The sequence below is a fragment of the Stegostoma tigrinum genome, chromosome 5, assembly GCF_030684315.1.
Source record: "Stegostoma tigrinum isolate sSteTig4 chromosome 5, sSteTig4.hap1, whole genome shotgun sequence".
In the NCBI taxonomy this organism is placed as follows: Eukaryota; Metazoa; Chordata; class Chondrichthyes; order Orectolobiformes; family Stegostomatidae; genus Stegostoma; species Stegostoma tigrinum.
In genome coordinates, this window is record NC_081358.1 from 64,974,859 (window position 1) to 64,996,983 (window position 22,125).

Genomic DNA, 22,125 nt, shown 5'->3' on the forward strand with positions numbered 1-22,125 from the left:
ACTGGACCCGAAACGTTAACTCTGATTTTTCTCAACCGAAGATCATTGTTTACTTTGAGGAGTGAAGTGGAACTTGTCTGCCCATTGAACAGGATAAGTTGAAGGGCAGTACCTCAGAGTACAACGTTTCTTTAATACTGCATCTGAGCATTAACCTAGGTCATGACATTGGGTATTTGAGATCTCTCAGAGACTTTAGTTTGTAGCAGCTTTTACAATCCAGAGATAGATTGACATTGTTATCTAAAATCTTTCTTAAGAGTGAGGTCTCTAGCCTGAGGTGGTAGTGAAGTTAGGGCCTAAAGACATTGATATGTTAAAGATATGTTTAGCAGACAAAAATCAAGATTAAAGACTAGCTCCATTGAAACAAGACTGATTTGTGCTAAAAGTATCTTAATCATTTTATGTACTGTTTTAATTCTTGCTTTGGTAAAATGTTTGACAAGCTAATCATGGACCCTTAACTTTATTTTCTTTATTAAATGCTGCCAAAAGAAAATGAAATCATCATCGTCAATCTTTTTTTTCTTTGAAATAGTTTGCTTCCTGTGAAACTTGGAATTCTACTTGGACACTACTTTGGTGTTTTCAACGTTATGGATAACTTCAAAGGTCGAGTTAAAAAGGATTGACTTGACCTGCAGGATCAATAAAGTGAAAGTTGTGGAAGTAATTGCATTATATTATACATTTAATTGATGCAAATTTGTGATTGAGGTATTGGTATCAGGTTGCAATATTATTTACATTCCATATTTACCTTCTAGTGATAATTTTAAGCTTGTGAAAAATCTAATAGAAACAGGAAATAGGTGCAAGAGTAGGCCATTTGGCCCTTTTAGCCTGCACTAACATTCATTACAATCATGGCTGATTATGTAATTTAAGTATCCCACTCCCGCTTTCTCTTCGTACCCCTTGATCCCCGGCTGCAAGGGCCACATCTACCTTCCTCTTGAATCTACATATTTAACAGCTTTCTGTGGTATAGAATTCCACAGATTTGCAACTGAGTGAAGAAGTTTTTCATCATCTCAGTCCTGAATGATTTACCCCTAGCCCTGGACTTCCCAACATTGGGAACATTCTATCCACATCCAGCCTGTCCAGTCCCATGAGGATTTTGTGTTTCTAATGAGATCCCCCTGCCCGGCATTCTTCTTAATTCCAGTGGGTACAAGCCCAGCCGAATCAGTCTCTCATTTCAGTCCTGTTATCTCAGAAATCACTCTGGTGAATGTTGACTGAACTCCCTCAATAGTAAAAATATCCTTCCTCAGAGTAGGAGGCCAAAATTGCACACAATACTCGAGGTATAACTGCAGCATGGCATTAGCTTTCCTCACTGTCAGTTGCACCTGCGTGCCAACCATGACATCCAGGTCTCGTTGCAACTCACCTTTTCCGAAACTGCCACCACTCAAGTAATAATTTTGCCTTCCTCTGTTTGTCACTGCAGTGGATAACCCCTCACTTATCCATATTATATTACATTTACCAAGCATTACCCCATTCAGCCAGTCTGCCCAATTCACCCTGTGGCCTCTGAGCATCCTTCTCACAGCACACACTGCAACCAGCTTAGTATTATCTGCAACTCCAGTGATATTATATTCAATTCCTTCATCCAAATTGATAATGTGTATTGTGAACAGCTGGTGTCCCAACACTGAACCCTATGGTATCCCACTTGTCAGGGCTTACCACCCCAAAGATGACCCATTTATTCCAACTCTGCTTTCTGTCAGCCAACCAGTTCACTGCTGACATCAGCACATTAACTCCAGTACCATGAGCTTCAATCTCTTATGTGGGAACTTGCCAGAAGCCTTTTGAAAGTCCAGATACACATCTACCAATTCACCCTTGTCCACTCGACAGGTAACATTCTCAAAATATTCCAGAAGATTTGTCAAGCACAATTTTTCTTTATTGAATTTCTGTTGACTTGGACCAATTGTGTCACTGCTTTCCAAATGCTCAGTTAATACATGCTTAATATTTGACTCCAACATTTTCCCCCTGCTGGTTTCAGGCTAATCAGCCTATAATTTCCCATTTACTCTCTCCCTTTTTTAAATGGTGGGGTTGCATTAGTGACTGTCCCGTCCATTGGAACTCTTCCAGAGTCTATAGAATGCTGGAAAATGATCACCAATGCACCCAGTAATTCCAGGGCCACTTTCATACTACTTGGCGATGCAGAGCATCAGACCGGGGTTCTCGCTGGGTTTTAATCCCATCAATTTCCCCAGTACTATTTCCTAACTAATAACGATTTCCTTCAGTTCGTCCCTGATGCTTGACCCTCAGTCCCCTAGCATTTCTGGGAAGGTTGTTTGTGTCCTCCTCAATGAAGGCCAGTCCGACTGGTCTGCCATCTCTTAATTGTGCATTATGATTTCGCCTGATTCTAACAGTAAGGGACCTACATTTGTCTCCAGTTTTTTTTCCTCTTCACATATCTATTAGAAGCTTTGCAGTCAGTTTTTGTTTTCTGCAAAATTACTTTTGTATTCTGTTTTCCCTTTCCAAATTAAATGCTTTGTCCTCATCTGGTGAACTTCAAATTTCTCCCAGTTCTTGGGTTTGCTGCTTTGTTTGGCCAATTTATATGCCTCCTCTTTGATTTTAACACTAGCCCTGATTTCCCTTGTTATCCATGGTTGAGCCATCTTCTCTGTTTACTTGCCCCAGAAAGGGATGTAGAATTGTTGAACTTTATCCATGTGTTCTTTAAATGTCTGCCATTACCTGACCATAATCAAACCTCACTTAAGAATCCTTGGCCAGCTTAGCTTAGCCAACGCATGCCTCATACCATCAAAGTTAGCTTTCTTTAAGTTCAGGACCCAAATCTCTGATTTAATTGTGTCACTCTCCATCTTAATGAAGAATTTGACCTTGTTACATAGTAACTCTTCCCCAAAGGATCTTGCACTACAAGGTTGCTAATTAATCCTCTCTCAATATGCAATACCCAGTCTAGGATGACCTGCTCTCTAGTTGGTTTCTTGACATATTAGTCAAGGGATCCACCTTATGCACATTGCAGGAAATCCTCCTTCATAGCATTGCTGCCAGCTTGGTTAGTCAAATCAATAAGCAGATTGAAGTCACCCACAATAACTGCTGCAGCCTTACTGTATGCACCTCTAATTTCCAGTTTGATACCACCCCCAACCTCTCGACTACTGTTTAGTTGTCTGTACATAACTCCCACTAAATTATATTTTCTCCATTTGGTGTTCTGCAGTTCCACCCATACAGATGCCACATCATTCAGGCTAATAGTCTTCCCTTATTATTGTGTTATTCTTCTCCTTAACCAGCAACTGAATAACTTCTCCCCCCCTTCCCCCACCCCCACCCCGAGACTACTAACTATTCTTCCTAACTGGTCTAAATTCTACTGGAACACCATTCAAAAAAAACACAAGCTCCTCTTATATGAATTCAATTAATAAGGCAACAATAAATTAAAACTTAAATCTCTCCAAGGTAGCACAGTCTATGGCTTCTTCCCTTTATCTCTAATCTTCCTTCTGTTGCTTACGTCACAAATGCCTTTCTTCTGATGATTCTGCTATCTTGGATGTTTTTCTCTTTAATTTCTTCAGTGAGGACTTTCAGCTAAAATGCTGTGGTATCTTTGAGTCTTTTCAGAGATCTCATTCTTGAGAGAGCCAGATTTGCATGTCGGATGGCAGCAGGCTGTCCCTGATTTTCAAATGCCTTCATCTTTATACTGGTGACAACATAACAGTACTTCTTATGTAAGATTGGTTTCAGGTTGTTGATGCAATCTATTTTTAAATTCAGTTGGCTTTTAATATCTAGGGGCCTGGTATAAACTGATTGATTGTCTAGATTTGAAAAGACTTGTTGTCTTGGTTAAAAATGCTGCATCGGCTGTTCGATACAAAGTGTTTAATTCGGGCACTGTCTCTGCACAGTACTTGTAAACTTCTAAGCACAGACAAAGCACAATCTCTTAAAGGGATCAGGTGCACTGTTGCCCCACTATCATTTTTTACCAACTGTTCTAACTTACTGCCTTCCAATTCATGAATATTCTACCCAACTTCATAACACCATTCTTTTTGCCATATTAATTTAAACCCTCCCCAATAGCACCAGCAAACACTTCTCCCCAGGAGATAGTAGGAACTGCCAAGCTGGAGAATCTGAGATAACGCAATGTGAAACTGGATGAACACAGCAGGCCAAGCAATATCAGAGGAGCAGGAAAGATTGACGTTTTGGGTTGGGACCCTGCTTCAGAAAATATTTTCTGAAGCAGGGTCCCAACACGAAACGTCAAACTTCTCCCCAGGATATTGGTTCCAGTCTGCAGGGAAATAAATTTTTATGTCTGGTTTATACTGGTCCCACCTCCCCCAGAACCGGTTCCAATGTCCCAGGAATTTGAATCCCTCCCTCTTGCACCATCCCATGTATTTAGCTATCCTGCTGTTGCTACTCTGTCTAGCACATAGAGCTCGTAGCAATCTCAAGATTACTGCCTTTGAGGTTCTACCTTTTTAGTTTAACTAACTAATTCTTTTAAATTTCAATTATAGGACCACAACCTATTCTTTTACCTATAATGTTGGTACCTATATGCACCACAACAGCTGGCTGTTCACCCTCCCCCTCCAGAACATAATGCAGCACTTTGAAACATCCTTGAACCTTGCAGAGAAACACCATATCATCCTGGACTCTCATTTGCAGCCCCAGAAATGCCTATATATTCCCCTTCCAATTGTATCCCCTATCATTATAGCTCCGTCACTTTTTTTCCCCCCTCCCCTCCTGTGCAGCAGAGCCAGCCACTGTGCCATGAACCTGGCTGTTGGCCCACCAGGGGAGGTGGCATCTCCCCAACAATATCCAAAACAACAGGGGACTTCTGCACTGCCTTGCTAATTTTCCTTTGTCTGGTGGTTACCACTCCCTGCCATCTTCATTTTTATCTGTGATATGGCCAACTTAGAACATGCTATTCACAATTCCCTCAGTCTTGCAAATGCATCGCAGTGAATCCAGCCACAGCTCCAAATAGTCAAACAGGAGCTGCAGCTAGATGTGCTTCCTTGCACATGAAAGAGTCAGGGACGTTAGAAGGGTCCCTGAATTCCCTACATCACACGAGAAGCATGATTCAACTCAGGTTAATCTAACAACAACAGCAGCAAAGCCAAGAGAAAAAGAAAGCTACTTACTTGTCCCCAGGCAAGCACTCACCTGCAAGCTGACGTCACAGTTCAATTTCCTTCTACTCCTTTGCCGTCATGCCTTCAGGGCAACTGCAGTAGTTAGCTTCTCCACTGACAACCTTACCTCATTGCCGATCACTATTCACCCAAACCCTAAACTTCAGCCTCTGACAGCACTCAACTCACAAAACAGCCTCTTGAAAATGGCCTCTGCACTATGGCTTGCCTTTCTTTTATTCACTCCTGGACGGTGACTGAGCCAACTCTTCCCAGAATCGTCGTCAGGTCACTTCTCAGCAGCACCCTCTGTTAATGTTTTTATTCCAGGTAAAGAAGGATGATGTTATGCTAGAGATGCATATTCAAGTCAACAGACTGTGTATGATGTGCTAATTGTAATAACCTTGGAAATTTTTAAAATAAACTTGACAGTACTTTTGAAAAAGCAACATGTTGAGAAAATCAAATGTAAAATTTGCAGTTTGGTTTTACAGATTGAGTAACTGCAATTAACTGTTTCATTAGGGCCTGTACTGTGCTGTACTTTTCTACATTTTATTAGTTTATCCAATGGTTGACTGGTGGGGAGATTATTAAACAAACTACGAAGATTGCAAGGATGCACATTAAATTTCGGAGAAAGCAGTGTAAAAAGCTGAAAACACAAGAATCTTTCCTGCATTGCTGATTTCTTTGCCCACAGCAACAAAAGTGTTCATTTGGTGAAACCTTTTGTTTAAATTGAATGATGAGCTTGCAGGTTTGAAAAATTTTGCTGAAAGGCTGGTATGGTCAGCATTGGTGGTAATATTCAGTGACAGCATTATATTTGATGCAGGGGGAGTTTCTGATCATATATCGACAACTGTTATTGTGGTTGTCTATTTCCATTTGTTTAATGTCATCTAACTCCACCACTGCCTCAGATGCTGTGCTGGTGAAATCCTCATCTTACCTTGATACTGCAGGACGTGACTAAATCGACACAGTCCAGTCTAACCTCCCCACATTCTATCCTTTTTAACCATTCTATCCTAGCATCATTCAAAACTCTAAGTTCTGTTCCTCTGTTATCTATCTACTTGTTGACATAAATGAGTTATGGTTAAGAAATGTCTCAATTTGTAAAATCATATAAACCATATGTACGAACTAAAAGTAGGTCATTTGGTCCCTGGAACTTGCTGTGCCATTTTGTTAAGGTTGTGGCTGATTGTAGCCCAATTCTATTTGTCTGTGTATTCTTTATAGCTGTTGACTACCTTGTCAATCAAGAAGCTATCTAACTCTTCCTCAAAAATATTCCATGATCCTGCCCCTTCTCTGGAGAGAGTTTCAAGGTTTAACGACCCTTGGGGAGAAAAAATTTACTTTTATGTTTGTCTTAAATGGATGACCCTTTAAATTGTGTCCCTTGTCTCAGATCTCTTCCATTGGAGTAAATGTTATTGGCGTTTACCCTGTCAAGTCCCATCAGGATCTTCTATTTCAGTAAGAATACCTTGATTAACATGGCTCCTGGGAAAAATAAGTATTATTGCTGTAAGGCAGTAATGTAGGGGTGTTTTTTAAAAAAACAGGAGATCTCCTTAGTTCAGACAACTGACTCCAAGCTGGCTGACCACAAAAAGAAAAGAATTACCTTAGTTCAGGCACAACTTACCAAACTTTATTCATAATCCCAGAATCATTCGAGTGAACCTTCTCTAAACTGCTTCTGAGAGACAACAGCACATAGATGAAGTTACAGCGGTGACACTTAAAGCTGTATAAAACAAAATTAATTTATCAAGTAATTAAACAAATGACATACCTATAACCACTCAGATGTCTCAATCACTCTTTCACTACCCTGATTTCTGTAACTAAATTCAGATGTTACTCCCAAAAGAGTTGGCAGCTGTCTAAGCTGAAACTGCTCGCTGTCTTTGCTGTGCCTCCTGATGTCGGGTGATTTCTTACAAGTGAATCTTCGGAATGCTGCTGTACAAAAGGATTTCTTCCAGTTCTTTAAACGCAAGTCTTTGTGCCATGTGTTTGCCTTATTTGGAATTATCCATGCAGTAACCAAGCCTGAATGTTTTGGTTAAGTGTATGCCTTATTTGAAAGAGACAGCAGTTAATGGATTTCCTGCAGTGTTAACTCCTGCATGACTGGGCATTATTCCATTTGCTTTATAACTCATTGTAAAGCCTCTTCAGTTCCGTTTGTTTTCAGCCTTATCCAACATCTGCCCTCTCTTGATCCAAAGTTTTAACTATGGGCCATTCCTGTTGAGCTTGTTACATCTTTCAGGGCAATTCCAGACAGTGGTGGGTATTATTACTTTACAGTGATATATTCCCAGCAAAGCATTACTTCAGTTGTGTTACTTCAAATGCCGTTTTGGTCATTGTGCTTATCAAAACCATAGTCAGAAAAGTAAACAAAATTACAAATCAGTTTTATTCTGCAGCAAATGCATTGTTATATACTTTGCACACCTTTCAAGCTATGCATAATAACAGTACAAATGACGAATGAATAGTAAAAAATACTATGCACTATATGTTTACATTACTTCTACACTATAATAAGCAACAAGAGAGTCAGAGTACGTAGTACACAACTCAGAGCTAAATTGCATTTATTTCATAATTTTCATTTTACAGGTATGACTGAACTCAGTGCTTGTTTAGAAACATGGATTGGGACATCACAGCTATGAGAGAAACTTGGCTGAGAGACGGACAGGACTGGCAGCTCAATAGTCTGGGTTTTAGATGCTATAGAAGGGACAGGAAAGGAAGACCATGGCAATTTTAATTGAAGAGTACATTATTGCTGCAAATGGAGAAGATACTTCTGAAAAATTGTTCAGTGGAAGTATATGGGTAGAAGATACAAATAAGAAAGGAAAGATCATCTTAATGGGATTGTATGGAGATCTGGATATATGTAAGCATAATGCTTGTAATAATGGAGATGTTGGTTGGATGATGAAGAATTTGTCAAATATGTTCAAACAAATTTGCTTAATCAATATGTGCTTGCTCCTACAAAAGAACAAGGAAAACCTGATCTTTTGAGGTATAAGGCATGGCAGGTGACTGAGGTAGAAGTTGGGCAAGACTTTGGGACTTGCGATCATAATTCTTTTAGTTTCAAAATAGTTATGAAAAAGGATAAGCCTTCCATAAAAGTTCAGGTTTTTAATTGGAGTAAAGCAAATTCAATGGTATGAGACAAGAACAGGGCGGCACGGTGGCTCATTTGTTAGCACTGCAGCCTCATAGCACCAGGGACCCAGGTTCGATTCCAGCCTCTGGTAACTCTGTGTGGAGTTTGCATTCTCCCTGTGTCTGCGTGGGTTTCCTCAGAGAGTGCTCTGGTTTCCTCCCACAGTCCAAAGATGTGCAGGCTAGGTGGATTGGCCATGCTAGATTGCCTGTAGTGTTCAGGGGTGTGTGGGTTATAGGGGGATGGGTCTGGGTGGGATGCTCCAAGGGGCAGTGTGGACTTGCTGGGCCAAAGGGCCTGTTTCCACACTGTAGGGAATCTAATGTCCATCTGGTGGCTATTGGCTGTCCTGGAAATGGACGAACACAAAACGGCAGTGCCAGGGATTCCTTTGCATCTTCTCAGCGAGTGGAAGGGAAGAAGAGTTCTCCTCCCCCACTGCCCCCAGTAAGTTAGGTTTCATCTGGTGGTGGTGACACATACTGCAGCCATGAAGACAGCCATTGCTAGCCTAAATGTCAATGGTGGCAAGAAGGCTGAGCACAGATTTCAAATCTCTTGCTCCTCAGGGAATGGAAGTACACAGTGAGCCTCTGACAAAAAACCCATACAGTTTCAAGGAGATGAAGCTATGTGGCTCCTGGAGTGGCAGGGGAGAGTCTGCATGAATCACCTGGCCTCTAGCTCTGGCAGGGTGGCTATCCTGTTGGCCTCTTTGAGAGCTAGAAATCTTCAGTGTAAAGAAGAACGTGTCAGGCTGTCTGCTCCAATTCATGGTTTGTTTTGGAGGCATAGTACTTCACTTTGTCAATGTATACACACCTTGAATGGGACCTGAGTAAACATGCTTCTTCAAGGAAGTGTCTACTCTTAACTTCATTCATGAGGACAAACTTATTCTTCTTGGAGGAGATTTCAGTTGCACCATCGAGAGGTAGGACTGTGGCGGTACCCAGAAGAGCTCAGCATTTGGTGGGAAAGTTGAGACTTGAGTTAAACCTTTGACTTGGTAGACGTCTGGAAAAATCTCCATCTTGATTCTATTGCCTTCACCTTGGTGAGGTCTAGGGTCAGAGTGTCCAGAATTGACTATCTTTACGCTTCCAGGGTGTATGCCTCCTGTGTTCTGAAGGCTTCCTTGCAGCAAGTGCCATTCTCCAATCTCAACCTGGTGTGGGTGGAGCTTGTTCCATTCAGTGTCAGGTGAGATTGGCATACTGGCACTTTAACAACCCGCTACTTGGAGGCTGAGCGGTTCTAAGACTTATTTGTCATTTTTAGACCAGCTGGAGAAGGAAGCAGGGGTACTTCCCCTCTTTGAGGCTGTGGTGGGATGTGGTCAAGACTCATGACTGTGTCTTCTGTCAGCAGTGTACATGGTTGTGGGGCAGGGGGGTTGGAGTGGGGAGTCAGAGGGGTTGAAAAAGGAAGTGCTTGAACGGGAGTTACATCTTGGTCAGCCTGATGTGGACCCAAACCCGTGGGAGTTATACAAAGAGAAGGCTGTCCTACAGGATCTTCATCTCATTGGGTCCTGGGTGTGTACATGAGATCCTGGGTCCAGTTCCTTCAGGAGCTGTACCGTGGCTGTACCTTCTACTTGCTTGAAAAACGGCATGGGCTCCATCAGCAGCTCCTTGTGCTACTAGCTAATGACAGATCCCTCATCTCTGACCTGGAGGGCATAAGGCCCAACTGAGGGACTGTTACAGGTTTGTCTTCTCTGAATCAGGCTGCCAGCTGAAATTCTGTGGGAGGACCTGCTGTACATCGTCCCTGAGGGTGCCAAGAGGCTCAATGCCCCTCTGAGCTTGTAGGAGCTGACTGCTTCCTTCTGTCTCTCCCTGTGGCAAGTCCCCCGGGCTAAAGAGACTGGCCATGGAGTTCTTCAGGGCATTCTAGGGTGTCTGGAGGAATGTATTGCAACTGGAGAGAGACCCTTTTGGCACAGGGCCACCATTATTCTGTCTAAGACCAGGGATCTCGGTTTGGCATCTGGTCTCCCTCATTAGCATGGACTACAGAATCTTTGTAAGGGCACTTTCAAATCGTCTTGGCACAATGCTGGATCACATGATCCACCCAGACCAGTCCTACACTGTCCCAGGCCCAGAGCATGCAAGACATGGCCCATTATTCCCAAAGGGCTGGCACACCCCTGAACACTATGGGCAATTTAGCACGGCCAATCCACCTAGCATGCACATCTTTGGACTGTGGGAGGAAACCGGAGCACCCGGAGGAAACCCACGCAGACACAAGGAGAATGTGCAAACTCCACACAGACAGTTGCCCGAAGCGGGAATTGAACCCAGATCCCTGGCGCTGTGAGGCTGCAGTGCTAACCACTGAGCCACCGTGCCGCCCAGATGGTTCTGCAAATCTTGGGGCCAGGAAGGATGTATGGGTTATAGGGGAATGGGTCTCTGGGATGCTTCAAGGGGCGGTGTGGACTTGTTGGGCCGAAGGGCCTGTTTCCACACTGGAGGGAATCTAATCTAAAAAAAGTGATAGACAAAGCATCAATATACAATGTGTTTTGATGTACTGGTATCATTGCCAGTTCCCCCACCTACAGCTAATTGGATTCAAAGTGGGCCTTACTTTGTTGTATCTCCCTTCCCATTTACTTGCTACCACATAATTCACTTCTGCCACACTCCCGACCAGCTGTTGTACCCACTTATCTTTCATAATTACATCTGCTTCTGGCTGGATAGGTTTAATCCTAAAAGTGGCTCCGGGCCATGAATCTCTCAACCCGTGGTCAACCTCTCGGGGCTAAACCTGTGAAGGAAGCTTTCGTGCTTATTACTATCAGGACATAAGGAAGAATCGTCAACCAAGTGGTCTGGTGATGCTGCACATTTCGGCAAATGTATTCTTCAAAAGTTTGATTTATCCTTTTGACTATCTCAAGGGGTTAGGGCCTACAGGATAAATGGAATCTTTGTTTTATCCTTTGCAGTGTCATGACCTGGGCTGTAAAATGTGTCCCTTGATCCACTTCAGTGCTCCTTAGTGAACCCCAGTGAATGAAAACCTTTTCTAACGGGACCTTTGCTGTGATTTTAGTAGTATCAATTCAAGTGGGAGGTATCTCTACCCACTTGGTGAAGAATATCTACTGTCACCAGGATATACTTTTATCCTCCAGTAGTTGGGGGAAGGGGACCTTCAAAGTCAATTTGTAGATTTGTCCAGGGCCCCTGTACAGGCTTTGTGTGTCTAAGGATCCCCTACTTCACATTTTTGTCAAGGTTATTTGTAGGTGCATATAAAACAATTCTTCATGTAATGTTCCAAGTCCTCTTTCTTTCATGGCCACCAACATAGCTACTTCAACCTTTCCAAGGTGTTTTCCAGCCGTTGGTGTCCTTACGTAACATGACACCAAATATGATCTGATTCCGTTCTCTCTCTGGTACAACAAGTTTACTTTACACACCCTCTTACAATTATGCCTTTTTGTTCCTTATGTTCCTCTGCCTCCTTCCCTTCCAATACTTTTTGTAATTCTTTATCCTTTCTTTGTTCTCCAGCTAAACCATTTAGAGTAGCTTCTTTCTCTTTCTGTGCTCCTATTTCCTCAGTCTGCGGCTGCCATTTTTCTTCTGCTCTTGCCCGTCGTTTGACTAATTCATCTGTCTGTCTTTCTTTTTCCCTCTGGCAATAACTTAGAATGAGCTTTCGCTGCTTCACTCTATATTCCTTCCTTTTCAAAGATTACTTCAGCATTGGAGCAGAAGGTATAGCCTCCCCGTCTACGGACACAAAGCCTTCTACCTCCCACAAGGGTACCTTTTCCATCAGACTATCTCACACATATGAACTGTCTGAATAGGTAGTAAATCCTGGGGAGAACTTATGTGGGTGGTTCATTATGTGTACAACAGCTGCCGACTCGGCTGCTTGGTCTTTGGCAATTTGAGAGCTGTACTATTTATTCACTTCTCATCCTTGCTCATCTTTTTACATCCAACAGCCAGTTTTCCATTCTCTATCCTGTACAGATGAACAGCCGCTAACAAAAAATTCCAAGGGTGATTTGGCATTACCTTGCTGTTTTCCTATTTCTTCTTCTGTCACCCTCTTGGATATTCCTTCCTTTCTGCTTTGATACAAATGAATCTTTGGAATCATTTGCTATCACAACCTGACAATCCTGGAGTGCCCCCGGTCAATTAAGCTACCTGCCAATGTGGGAGGACTCTTAACCAGTTTTACCTTGTATTTCTCCCCTGTAATAATAGCATCCATCTAGCAATGAGAGATAATAGGAACTGCAGATGCTGGAGAATCCGAGATAACAAAGTGTGGAGTTGGATGAACACAGCAGGCTGAGCAGCATCTTGGGAGCACAAAAGCTGACGTTTCGGGCCTAGACCCTTCTTCAGAAAAGATGGATGGGGAGAGGATTTTGAAATAAATAGGGAGGGAGGGGGAGGTGGACCGAAGATGGATAGAGGAGAAGATAGGTGGAGAGGAGAGTATAGGTGGGGAGGGGATAGGTCAGTCCGGGGATGACGGACAGGTCAAGGGGGCGGGATGAGGTTAGTAGGTAGAAAATGAAGGTGCAGCTTGAGGTGGGAGGGGATAGTGAGAGGAAGAACAGGTTAGGGAGGTGGGGACGAGCTGGGCTGGTTTTGGGATGCTGTGGGGGGGGGTGGTGGGGGATGGGGAGATGTTGAAGCTGGTGAAATCCACATTGATACAATTGGGCTGCAGGGTTCCTAATCAGAATATGAGTTGCTGTTTCTGAAACCTATGGGTGGCATCATTATGGCACTGCAGGAGGCCCAGGACAGACATGTCGACTAAGGAATGGGAGGGAGAGTTAAAATGGTTCACGATTGGGAGGTGCAGTTGTATATTGCGAACTAAGTGTAGGTGTTCTGCAAAGCGGTGCCCAAGCCTCCGCTTGGTTTCCCCAATGTAGAGGAATCCACAGCGGATGCAGTATACCACATTGGTGGATGTGCAGGGGAACATCTTGATGTGGAATGTCATCTTGGGGCCTGGGATGGGGGTGAGGGAGGAGGTGTTGGGGCAAGTGAGGCACTTCCTGCGGTTGCAGGGGAAAGTGCCGGGTGTGGTGGGGTTAGAGGGGAGTGTGGAGCGGACAAGGGAGTTGCAGAGTGAGTGATCTCTCCGGAAGGCAGACAAGGGTGGGGATGGAAAAATGTCTTTAGTGGTGGGGTCGGATTGTAGATGGCGGAAGTGTCGGAGGATGATGCTTTGTATCCGGAGGTTGGTGGGGTGGTATGTGAGTACGAGGGGGATTCTCTTTTGGCGGTTATTGCGGGGGCGGGGTGTGAGGAATGAGTTGTGGGAAATGCGGGAGACACGGTCGAGGGTGTTCTTGACCACTATGGGCGGGGGGTTGCGGTCCTTGAAGAATGAGGATATGTAGGATGTACAGGAGTGGAATGCTTCATCCTGGGAGCAGATGTGGCGGAGGTGAAGGAATTGGGAATAGGAGATGGAATTTGTGCAGGAAGGTGGGTGGGAGGAGGTGTATTCTAGGTAGCTGTGGGAGTCGGGCTTGAAACGGACATCGGTTTCTAGGTGGTTGCCTGAGATGGAGACAGAGAGGTCCAGGAAGGAGAGGGATGTGTTGGAGATGTTCCAGGTGAACTCAAGGTTGGGGTAAAAGGTGTTGGTGAAGTGGATGAACTGGTCGAGCTCCTCTTGGGAGCACAAGGCGGCGCTGACACAGTCATCAATGTAATGAAGGAAGAGGTGGGGTTTAGGGCTAGTGTAGGTGTGGAAGAGGGACTGTTCCACGTAACCTACAAAGAAACAGGTGATCTCCCACCTACAGCCTCCAACCTCATTGTTCCCCAACCTCGCACCACCCACTTCTATCTCCTTCCCAAAACCAACAAACCCACTTACCCTGGTCGATCCATTGTTTCCGCATGCTCCTGCCGCACTGAACTCATCTCCAGCTATCTAGACTCCATTTTCTCTCCCCCTTGGCCCAGGAACTCCCGACCTACGTCCGCGACACCACCCACGCCCTCCACCTCCTCCAGAACTTCTAATTCCCCTGTCCCCAACACCTCATTTTCACCATGGATGTCCAGTCCCTATACATCTGCATTCCCCATGCAGATGGCCTAAAGGCCCTCCGCTTCTTCCTTTCCCGCAGACCCCAATAGTCCCCCTCCACCAACACCCTCATCCACCTAGCTGAACTCGGCCTCACCCTCAACAACTTCTCTTTCAATTCCTCCCACTTCCTGCTGACAAAGGAGGTGATCATGAGTGCCTGCATGGGCCCAAGCTATGCCTGCCTCTTTGTAGCCTGGCTGATGCCTAACCAACATTTTACACAGTTTCAGCATAACCTCCCTGCTCTTAAATTCTATGCCTTAACTAATAAAAGCAAATATTTCACAGATATATCACATTTATCCAGACTGAATTCCATTTGCCACTGATCAGCCCAACTATATCCTCCTGTAATCTAAACCTATCCTCAATATTTATCATCTCATTGATTTTTGTATCATCGGCGAACCTACTGATCAACTCTCCTACATTCAAGTCAGAATGGAAGATGATCGTGGTTGTTAGAGGTCAGCCATCTCAGCTCCAGGATATCTCTGCAGGAGTTCATTAGGGTAGTGTCCTTGGCCCAACATTCTTTAGCTCCTTCATAAATGATCTTCCTTTCATCATAAGGTCAGAAGTGGGGATGTTCGCTGCAGATTGCACAATGGTTAGCACCATGCTTGACTCCTTAAATACTGAAGCAGTCCATGTTCAAATGCAACAAATTCTAGACAGTTTCCAGGTTTGAGTTGACAAGTGGCAAGTAACATTCGCACCCAATGTTTGGCTATAACCATCACCAATAAGAGACAATCTAACCACCGTCCCTTGATATTCAATGGTGTTACAATCACTGAATCCCCTACTAGCCATTCCCTGGGGGTTATCATTGACTAGAAACTCAGCTGGACTTACTGAATAAACACTTACTGAATAAAGAACAGGTCAGAAGCTAGGAATACTGTGGTGAGTAACTCACTTCTTGACTCCCCAAAGCCTGTCCACCATCTACAAAGCACAAGTCAGGCGTGTGGCTGAGTACTCCCCACTTGCCTAGATAAGTGCAGCCCCAACAACACTCAAGAAGCTTGACACCATCGAGAACAAAGCAGCCTGCTTAATTGGCACTGCATCCACAAGCATCCACTCCATCCATTGACACTCAGTAGGAGCAGTGTGTACAATTGACAAGATGCACTGCACAAATTCACCAAAGATCCTCAGACAGCATCTTCCAAACCCACAAACTCTTCCATCTAGAAGGACAAGGGCAGCAGATATATGGGAACACCACACCTGCAAGTTCAACTCCAAGCCACCATCCTGACTTGGAAGCATATCACCATTCCTTCACTGTCACTGGCTTAAAATCCTGGGATTCTCTCCATCATGGCATTGTAGATCAACCCACTGCATATGGATTGTAGTGGTTCAAGAAGGCAACTCACTACCACCTTCTCAAAGGCAACTAAAGATGGGCAATAAATGCTTGCTAGCCAGCCAGCAACGCCCACATTCCACAAATGAATAAATGTTTTCAAATAATTTTGTATAAACCACAAACAGAAAGGATCCAACACTGAGACCTGTGGGACGTAACTGGATGCAGACTTCAACTTAGAAAAACACCGCTCAACCATCATCCTGCTTGCTATGACTTGGTCAACTGTGAATTTACCGAATTTCCTTGCATCCCACAGGCTCTTACCTCTGCTTTCAGTCTCCTATGTGAGAGTCTGTTTTTTCAAGACAGCATATGAAATATTTCATTTGATGAGCTGAAGCCTGAGAAATGAAAGAGCAAGTACATTGTGCAAGACCTGTAGAAAACACAACTTAGACTTCAGTTAGATAATTGCATTCATTTCAGAACAGCACATTACAAGGGCATGTAATCACAAAACAGAGAGACGCAGGTGTTTTATGAAAATGTTGGGAAGAATGAAATATTTCACCTCTGATGAAAGATTAGCCTAAGGTGCTTTTTTTGAAACAGCAGAGGCTGGGGAGATTTAGAGCATTACAGCACAGTACAGGCCCTTCGGCCCTCGATGTCGTGCCGACCTGTCATACCGATATGAAGTCCATCTAACCTACACTATTCCATGTACGTCCATATGCTTGTCCAATGACGACTTAAATGTACCTAAAGTTGGCGAATCTACTACCGTTGCAGGCAAAGCGTTCCATTCCTTCACTACTTTCTGAGAAAAGAAACTACCTCTGACATCTGTCCTATATCTTTCACCACTCAATTTAAAGCTATGCCCCATCGTGCTTGCCGTCACCATCCTAGGAAAAAGGCTCTCCCTAACCTAATTGAGGTGAATACAATCATGAGGGGGAAAATGGATGGAAAGGACCTATCTTTGACAGCAGAGAAATCAATAACCAGGGGACATTGATTTAAAATAATTAGTAGATCAGGAGCAGAACTGAGATTTTCTTTTGCTCAGTGTGTTTTGCAGGTCTAGAATTCAATGACATAGAACATAGAACATAGAAAAGTACAGCACAGTACAGGCCCTTCGGCCCATGATGTTGTGCCGTGGAATAATCCTAATCCAGAAATAAAATAACCGAACCTACATTCCCCTCAATTCACTGCTGTCCAAGTGCATGTCCAGCAGTCGCTTAAATGTCACTAATGACTCCGCTTCCACGATGACCACTGGCAAACTATTCCATGCGCTCACAATTCTCTGGGTGAAGAACCTCCCTCTGATGTCTCCTTCCTTCCTCCTAACACCTTAAAACTAGGACCCCTCATGGCAGTCAATCCTGCCCTGGGGAAAAGTCTCTAGCTATCGACTCTATCCATGCCTCTCATTACCTTGTACAACTTGATCATGTCACCTCTCTTCCTCCTTCTCTCCAGAGAGAAAAGTCTGAGCTCAGTCAACCTCTTCTCGTAAAACAAGCCCTCCCAGTCCAGGCAGCATCCTGGTAAACCTCCTTTGCACCCTCTCTAAAGCCTCCACATCTTTCCTATAATAGGGCGACCAGAACTGGACACAATATTCCAAGTGTGGTCTCACCAGGATTTTGTTGAGCTGCAGCATAACCTCACGGCTCTTAAACTGAATCCCCCTGTTAATGAAAGCCAAAACACCATATGCTTTCTTAACAACCTTATTCACTTGGGTGGCAACTTTGAGGGAGCTATGCACTTGAACACCAAGATCCCGCTGTTCCTCCACACTGCCAAGAATCCTGCCTTTAATCCTATATTCAGCATTTAAGTTCAACCTTTCAAAATGCACCACTTCGTATTTATCCAGGTTGAACTCCATCTGCCATTTCTCAGTCCAGCTCTGCATTCTGTCAATGTCTCGCTGAAGCCTGCAATAGCCCTCGATACTATCAACGACACCTCCAACCTTTGTGTCATCAGCAAACATATTAACCCACCCCTCAACCTCCTCATCCAAGCCATTTATAAAAACTACAAAGAGCAGAGGCCCAAGAACAGAGCCCTGTGGGACACCTCGCAGCACTGACCACCAGGCAGAATACTTACCATCTACAACCACTCTCTGCCTCCCGTCAGCCAACCAATTCTGAATCCAGGCAGCCAAATCACCCTGTACCCCATACCACCTGACTTTATGAATGAGCCTGCCGTGGAGAACCTTATCAAATGCCTTGCTGAAGTCCATGTACACCACCTCCACAACTCAATAAGATTTGTAAGGCATGACCTGCCCCTCACAAAGCCATGCTGACTCCCTTTAATCATGCTATGCTTTTCCAAATAGTCATAAATCCTATCCCTCAGAATTCTTTCCAAAACCTTGTTGACCACAGACGTAAGACTGACTGGTCTGTAATTTCCAGGGATTTCTCTATTCCCTTTCTTGAAAAGAGCAACAACATTTGCCTCCCTCCAATCTTCCGGTACGACTCCCGTGGAGAGTGAGGAAGCAAAGATCTTCACCAGCGGCTTAGCAACCTCCTTTCTCGCTTCCCGGAGCAACCTAGGATAAATCTGGTATGGCCCTGGGGGCTTATTAATCTTAATGTTTGCCAAAATTTCCAGCACATCAACTTCCTCAATCTTGATCTGTTCAAGCCTGATTTCCTGCTCCTCAAAGTTCTCATTCACAACAAGGTCCCTTTCCTTAGTGAAAACCGAAGCAAAAAACTCATTTAGGGCTCCCCCTACCTGCTCAGACTCCACGCTCAAGTTCCCTATGCTATCCCTGATCTGCCCCGATTTGTGGCACACAAGAATCTGCTTTAATAAGGATTCACCTTCATCTCCCTCATCTGAACATCAATGAATACCACTCACACCTGGATGTCGAATAGTTTTTCTGTCGTCTCTGCTTCTGCACTTATTTCTTTTACTGCAGGTAAAACACTCCTTCTCCAGAACTTCTCCAGACTCCAACACACCCCATCCTCCTGGACACCATCCCAAGGCCTCCTACCCTCCCTTGGTGTCCTCATCTCCAACTGCTGTATTGACATTGATCGCCTCAGCCTCTCTCCCACAGAACATGCAGCCCTCTGCTCCCTCCGCTCAAACTTAATCTCACTATAAAACCCACAGACAAGGGAGGCACAGTTGTGGTATAGCGCACTGATTTAACATCACTAAGGCCAGGTGTCAACTCTCTGACACGTCCTCCTACCGCCCCCGTTGATCATGACTCCACCCCGTCTACCAAAACATAATCTCCCACACCATCCATAATCTCATCATCTCAGGTGACCTCCCATCCACAGCCTCCAACCTCATCATTCCCCAACCCTGCACCACCCATTTCTATCTCCTTCCCAAAATTCTTAACCCAACTTGACCGGCCAACCCATTGTCTCTGCCTGCTCCTGCCCCACTAAATTTTTCTCCACTTATCCCAACTCTATTTTCTGCCCCCAGTCCAGGAGCTCCCCACCTATGTCCAGGTCACCACCCACGCCCTCCACTTCCTCCAGAATTTCCCATTCCCTGGCCCCCAACACCTCATTTCTCTATGGACATCCAATCCCTGTACATTTGTATTCCCCATGCAGATGGTGTAAAAACCCTCTGTTTCTTCCTCTCCCAACCAGTCCCCCTTCACCGACACCGCTACCTGCTTAACTGAACTCGTCCTTACCATTAACAATTTCTCCTTCAGCTTACCCCAACCTCAAGTTCATCTGGACCATCTCTGATTCTTCTTTCTCCTTCCTGGATCTCTGTGTCTCTATTTCTGGTGACCACCTTGAAACTGATAACTATTTCAAGCTCACTGATTCCCACACCTATCTGGACTACATCTCCTCTCAATCACCTACCTGCAAAAATACAATCCCCTACTCACAATTCTTCTGCCTCCACCGCATGTGCTCCCAAGATGAGATGTTCCACTCCTGAACATCCCAGGTGTCCTCGTATTTCAAAAGGACTGCAATTTCCCCCCTCAGTGGTTGAAAACACCCTCGACTGCATCTCTTGCATTTCCCGCACCTCAGCCCTCACACCCCTTCCCCACAATAAAAACAAAGACAGAATTCCCCTTGTCCTCACATAAAACATTTCCTTCCCCACCATTATCTGTCTTCTGGAGGGACTGCTGTCTCCACGACTCCCTTGTCTGCTTTACATTCCCCATTAGCCGCACAACTCCCGATACCTTTCCCTGCAACCGCAGGAGGTGCTACACCTGCCCCTAACCTCCACTGTCACCTTCATCCCAGGCCCCAAAAAACCTTCCACATCAAGCAGATGTTCACCTGCACATCTGCTAATGTGGCCAATTGTATCCGCTGTTCCCAATGTGGCCTCATCTACATTGGTGAGACTAAGCGGAGACTCAGAGACCGCTTTGGAAAACACCTATGCTTGGTTCGTGATATAGACAGAGCACAGTACAGGGCTTTGGCCCACGATGTTGTGCCGATCTTTTACCTGAAACCTAAGGTCTATTAAACCTCCACCGCTACCTTATACTATCATCCATATGTCTATCTAATAGCCACTTAAATGCCCCTAATGAGGCTGAATCCATTACCCTGTCTGGCAATGCTTTCCATGCCCCTACCCTCTCTGAGTAAAGAATCTACCTGTGACGTCTCCCCGATACCTACCTCCTTTCACTTTAAAACTATGTCCCCTCGTAAAAGCTACCTCCACCCTAGGAAAAAGTCTCTGGTTGTCTACTCCATCTATACCTCTGATTATTTTGTACACCTCTATCAAGTCACCTCTCATCCTTTGTCATTCTAAAGAGAAAAGCCCTAGCTCGCTCAACCTTTCCTTGTATGACTTTCCCTCCATTCCAGGCAACATGCTGGTAAATGTCCTGTGCACCTTTTCCAATGCTTCCACATTTTTCCTGTAATGAGGTGACCAGAACTGGACACAATACTCCAGATGTGGATGAACCAGGCTTTTGTATAGTTGGAGCATAACTTCACGGCTCTTGAACTTAATCCCTCTATTAACGAAAGCTAACACACCATACGCCTCCTTAACAACTCTATCCACCTGGGTGACAGCTTTCAGGGAACTGTGAACATGAACCCCATGATCCCTCTGCTCTTCCACACTACCAAGAATCTTTTCATTAACCCTGTATTCTGCTCTCAAGTTTGTCCTTCCAAAATGAATCACCTCACACTTTTCAGGGTAGAACTCCATCTGCGACTTCACAGCCCAGCTCTGCATCCTCTGAATGTCCCTTTGTAACTAGAACAGCCCTCCACACTGTCCACAACGTGGCCCACCTTCACATCGTCCGTGAACTTGCTACTCCACCCTTCCACTCCTTCATCCAAACCATTTACAAAAATCACAAATAGAAGAGGACCCAGAAGAGATCCTTGTGGTACACCACTTGTAACTGAGCACCATGTTGAATATTTTTCCGTCCATTACCACCCTTTGTCTTCTAAGGGTCAGCCAATTCTGAATCCAATCAGCCACATTTCCCCCATCCCATGCCTCCTTACCTTCTGCATAAGCCTTTCATGGAGAACTTTATCAAACGCCTTACTTAAATCCACGTATACCACATCCACTGCTTCACCTTTAGCCATGTGTTTCGTTACCTCTTCAAAGAATTCAATAAGGTTTGTAAGGCATGATCTACCCCTCACAAATCCATGCTGACTATCACAATCAAACTGTGCCTTTCCAAGAAGAACTTGTGACTCTCAGAGCCCTTTCCAATAATTTGCCCGCCACTGACGCAAGACCAACTGGTCTGTAATTTCTGGGGTTATCCCTGTTCCCTTTTTTGAACAAGGGAATGGCGTTTGCCTCTTTCTAATCTTCCAGCACTATATCCGTGGACAGTGAGGATGAAAAGATCATCGCTAAAGGCCCTGCGATTTCATCCCTCGCTTCCCGTAGAATCTTTGGATAAATCCCATCAGACCCGGGGGACTTATCTATCTTCAACTTCCCCAGAGATCCTAGTGCATCTTCTTTACTAGCATCAACCTCCTCTAGCCTACCTGCCTGTTTCACAACGTCCTCCTCTACAACTGGGTCCCTCTCAATAGTGAATACTAAAGAAAAGTATTCATTAAGGACCTCTCCTATCTCTTTAGGCTCTGTGCACAAATTCCCTTTACAATCTTTGATTGGTCCTACCATTTCTCTGGTCATTCTCTTGTTTGGCACAT

General features: G+C 44.5%; 2 protein-coding genes across 3 annotated transcripts in view; both read left to right on the plus strand.

Moving 5' to 3' along the window:
* Positions 1-22,125, plus strand: part of sdr16c5b (short chain dehydrogenase/reductase family 16C, member 5b) — a 109,402-nt gene that overhangs the window by 56,816 nt on the left and 30,461 nt on the right. The window contains exon 6 of one of the 2 annotated variants that reach the window (XM_048529508.2): positions 542-5,674. The exons of the other annotated variant lie outside the window; for it this stretch is intronic. Within the exon in view, the coding sequence (XP_048385465.1) occupies positions 542-635 (94 nt within the window). The 3' untranslated portion in view covers positions 636-5,674. Of the gene's footprint in view, positions 1-541; positions 5,675-22,125 lie in introns of those variants that run through there. 2 annotated transcript variants of the gene reach the window in all.
* The window catches only part of plag1 (pleiomorphic adenoma gene 1), a 125,522-nt gene that overhangs the window by 6,631 nt on the left and 96,766 nt on the right, over positions 1-22,125 (plus strand). The gene's annotated exons all lie outside the window — the stretch shown is intronic.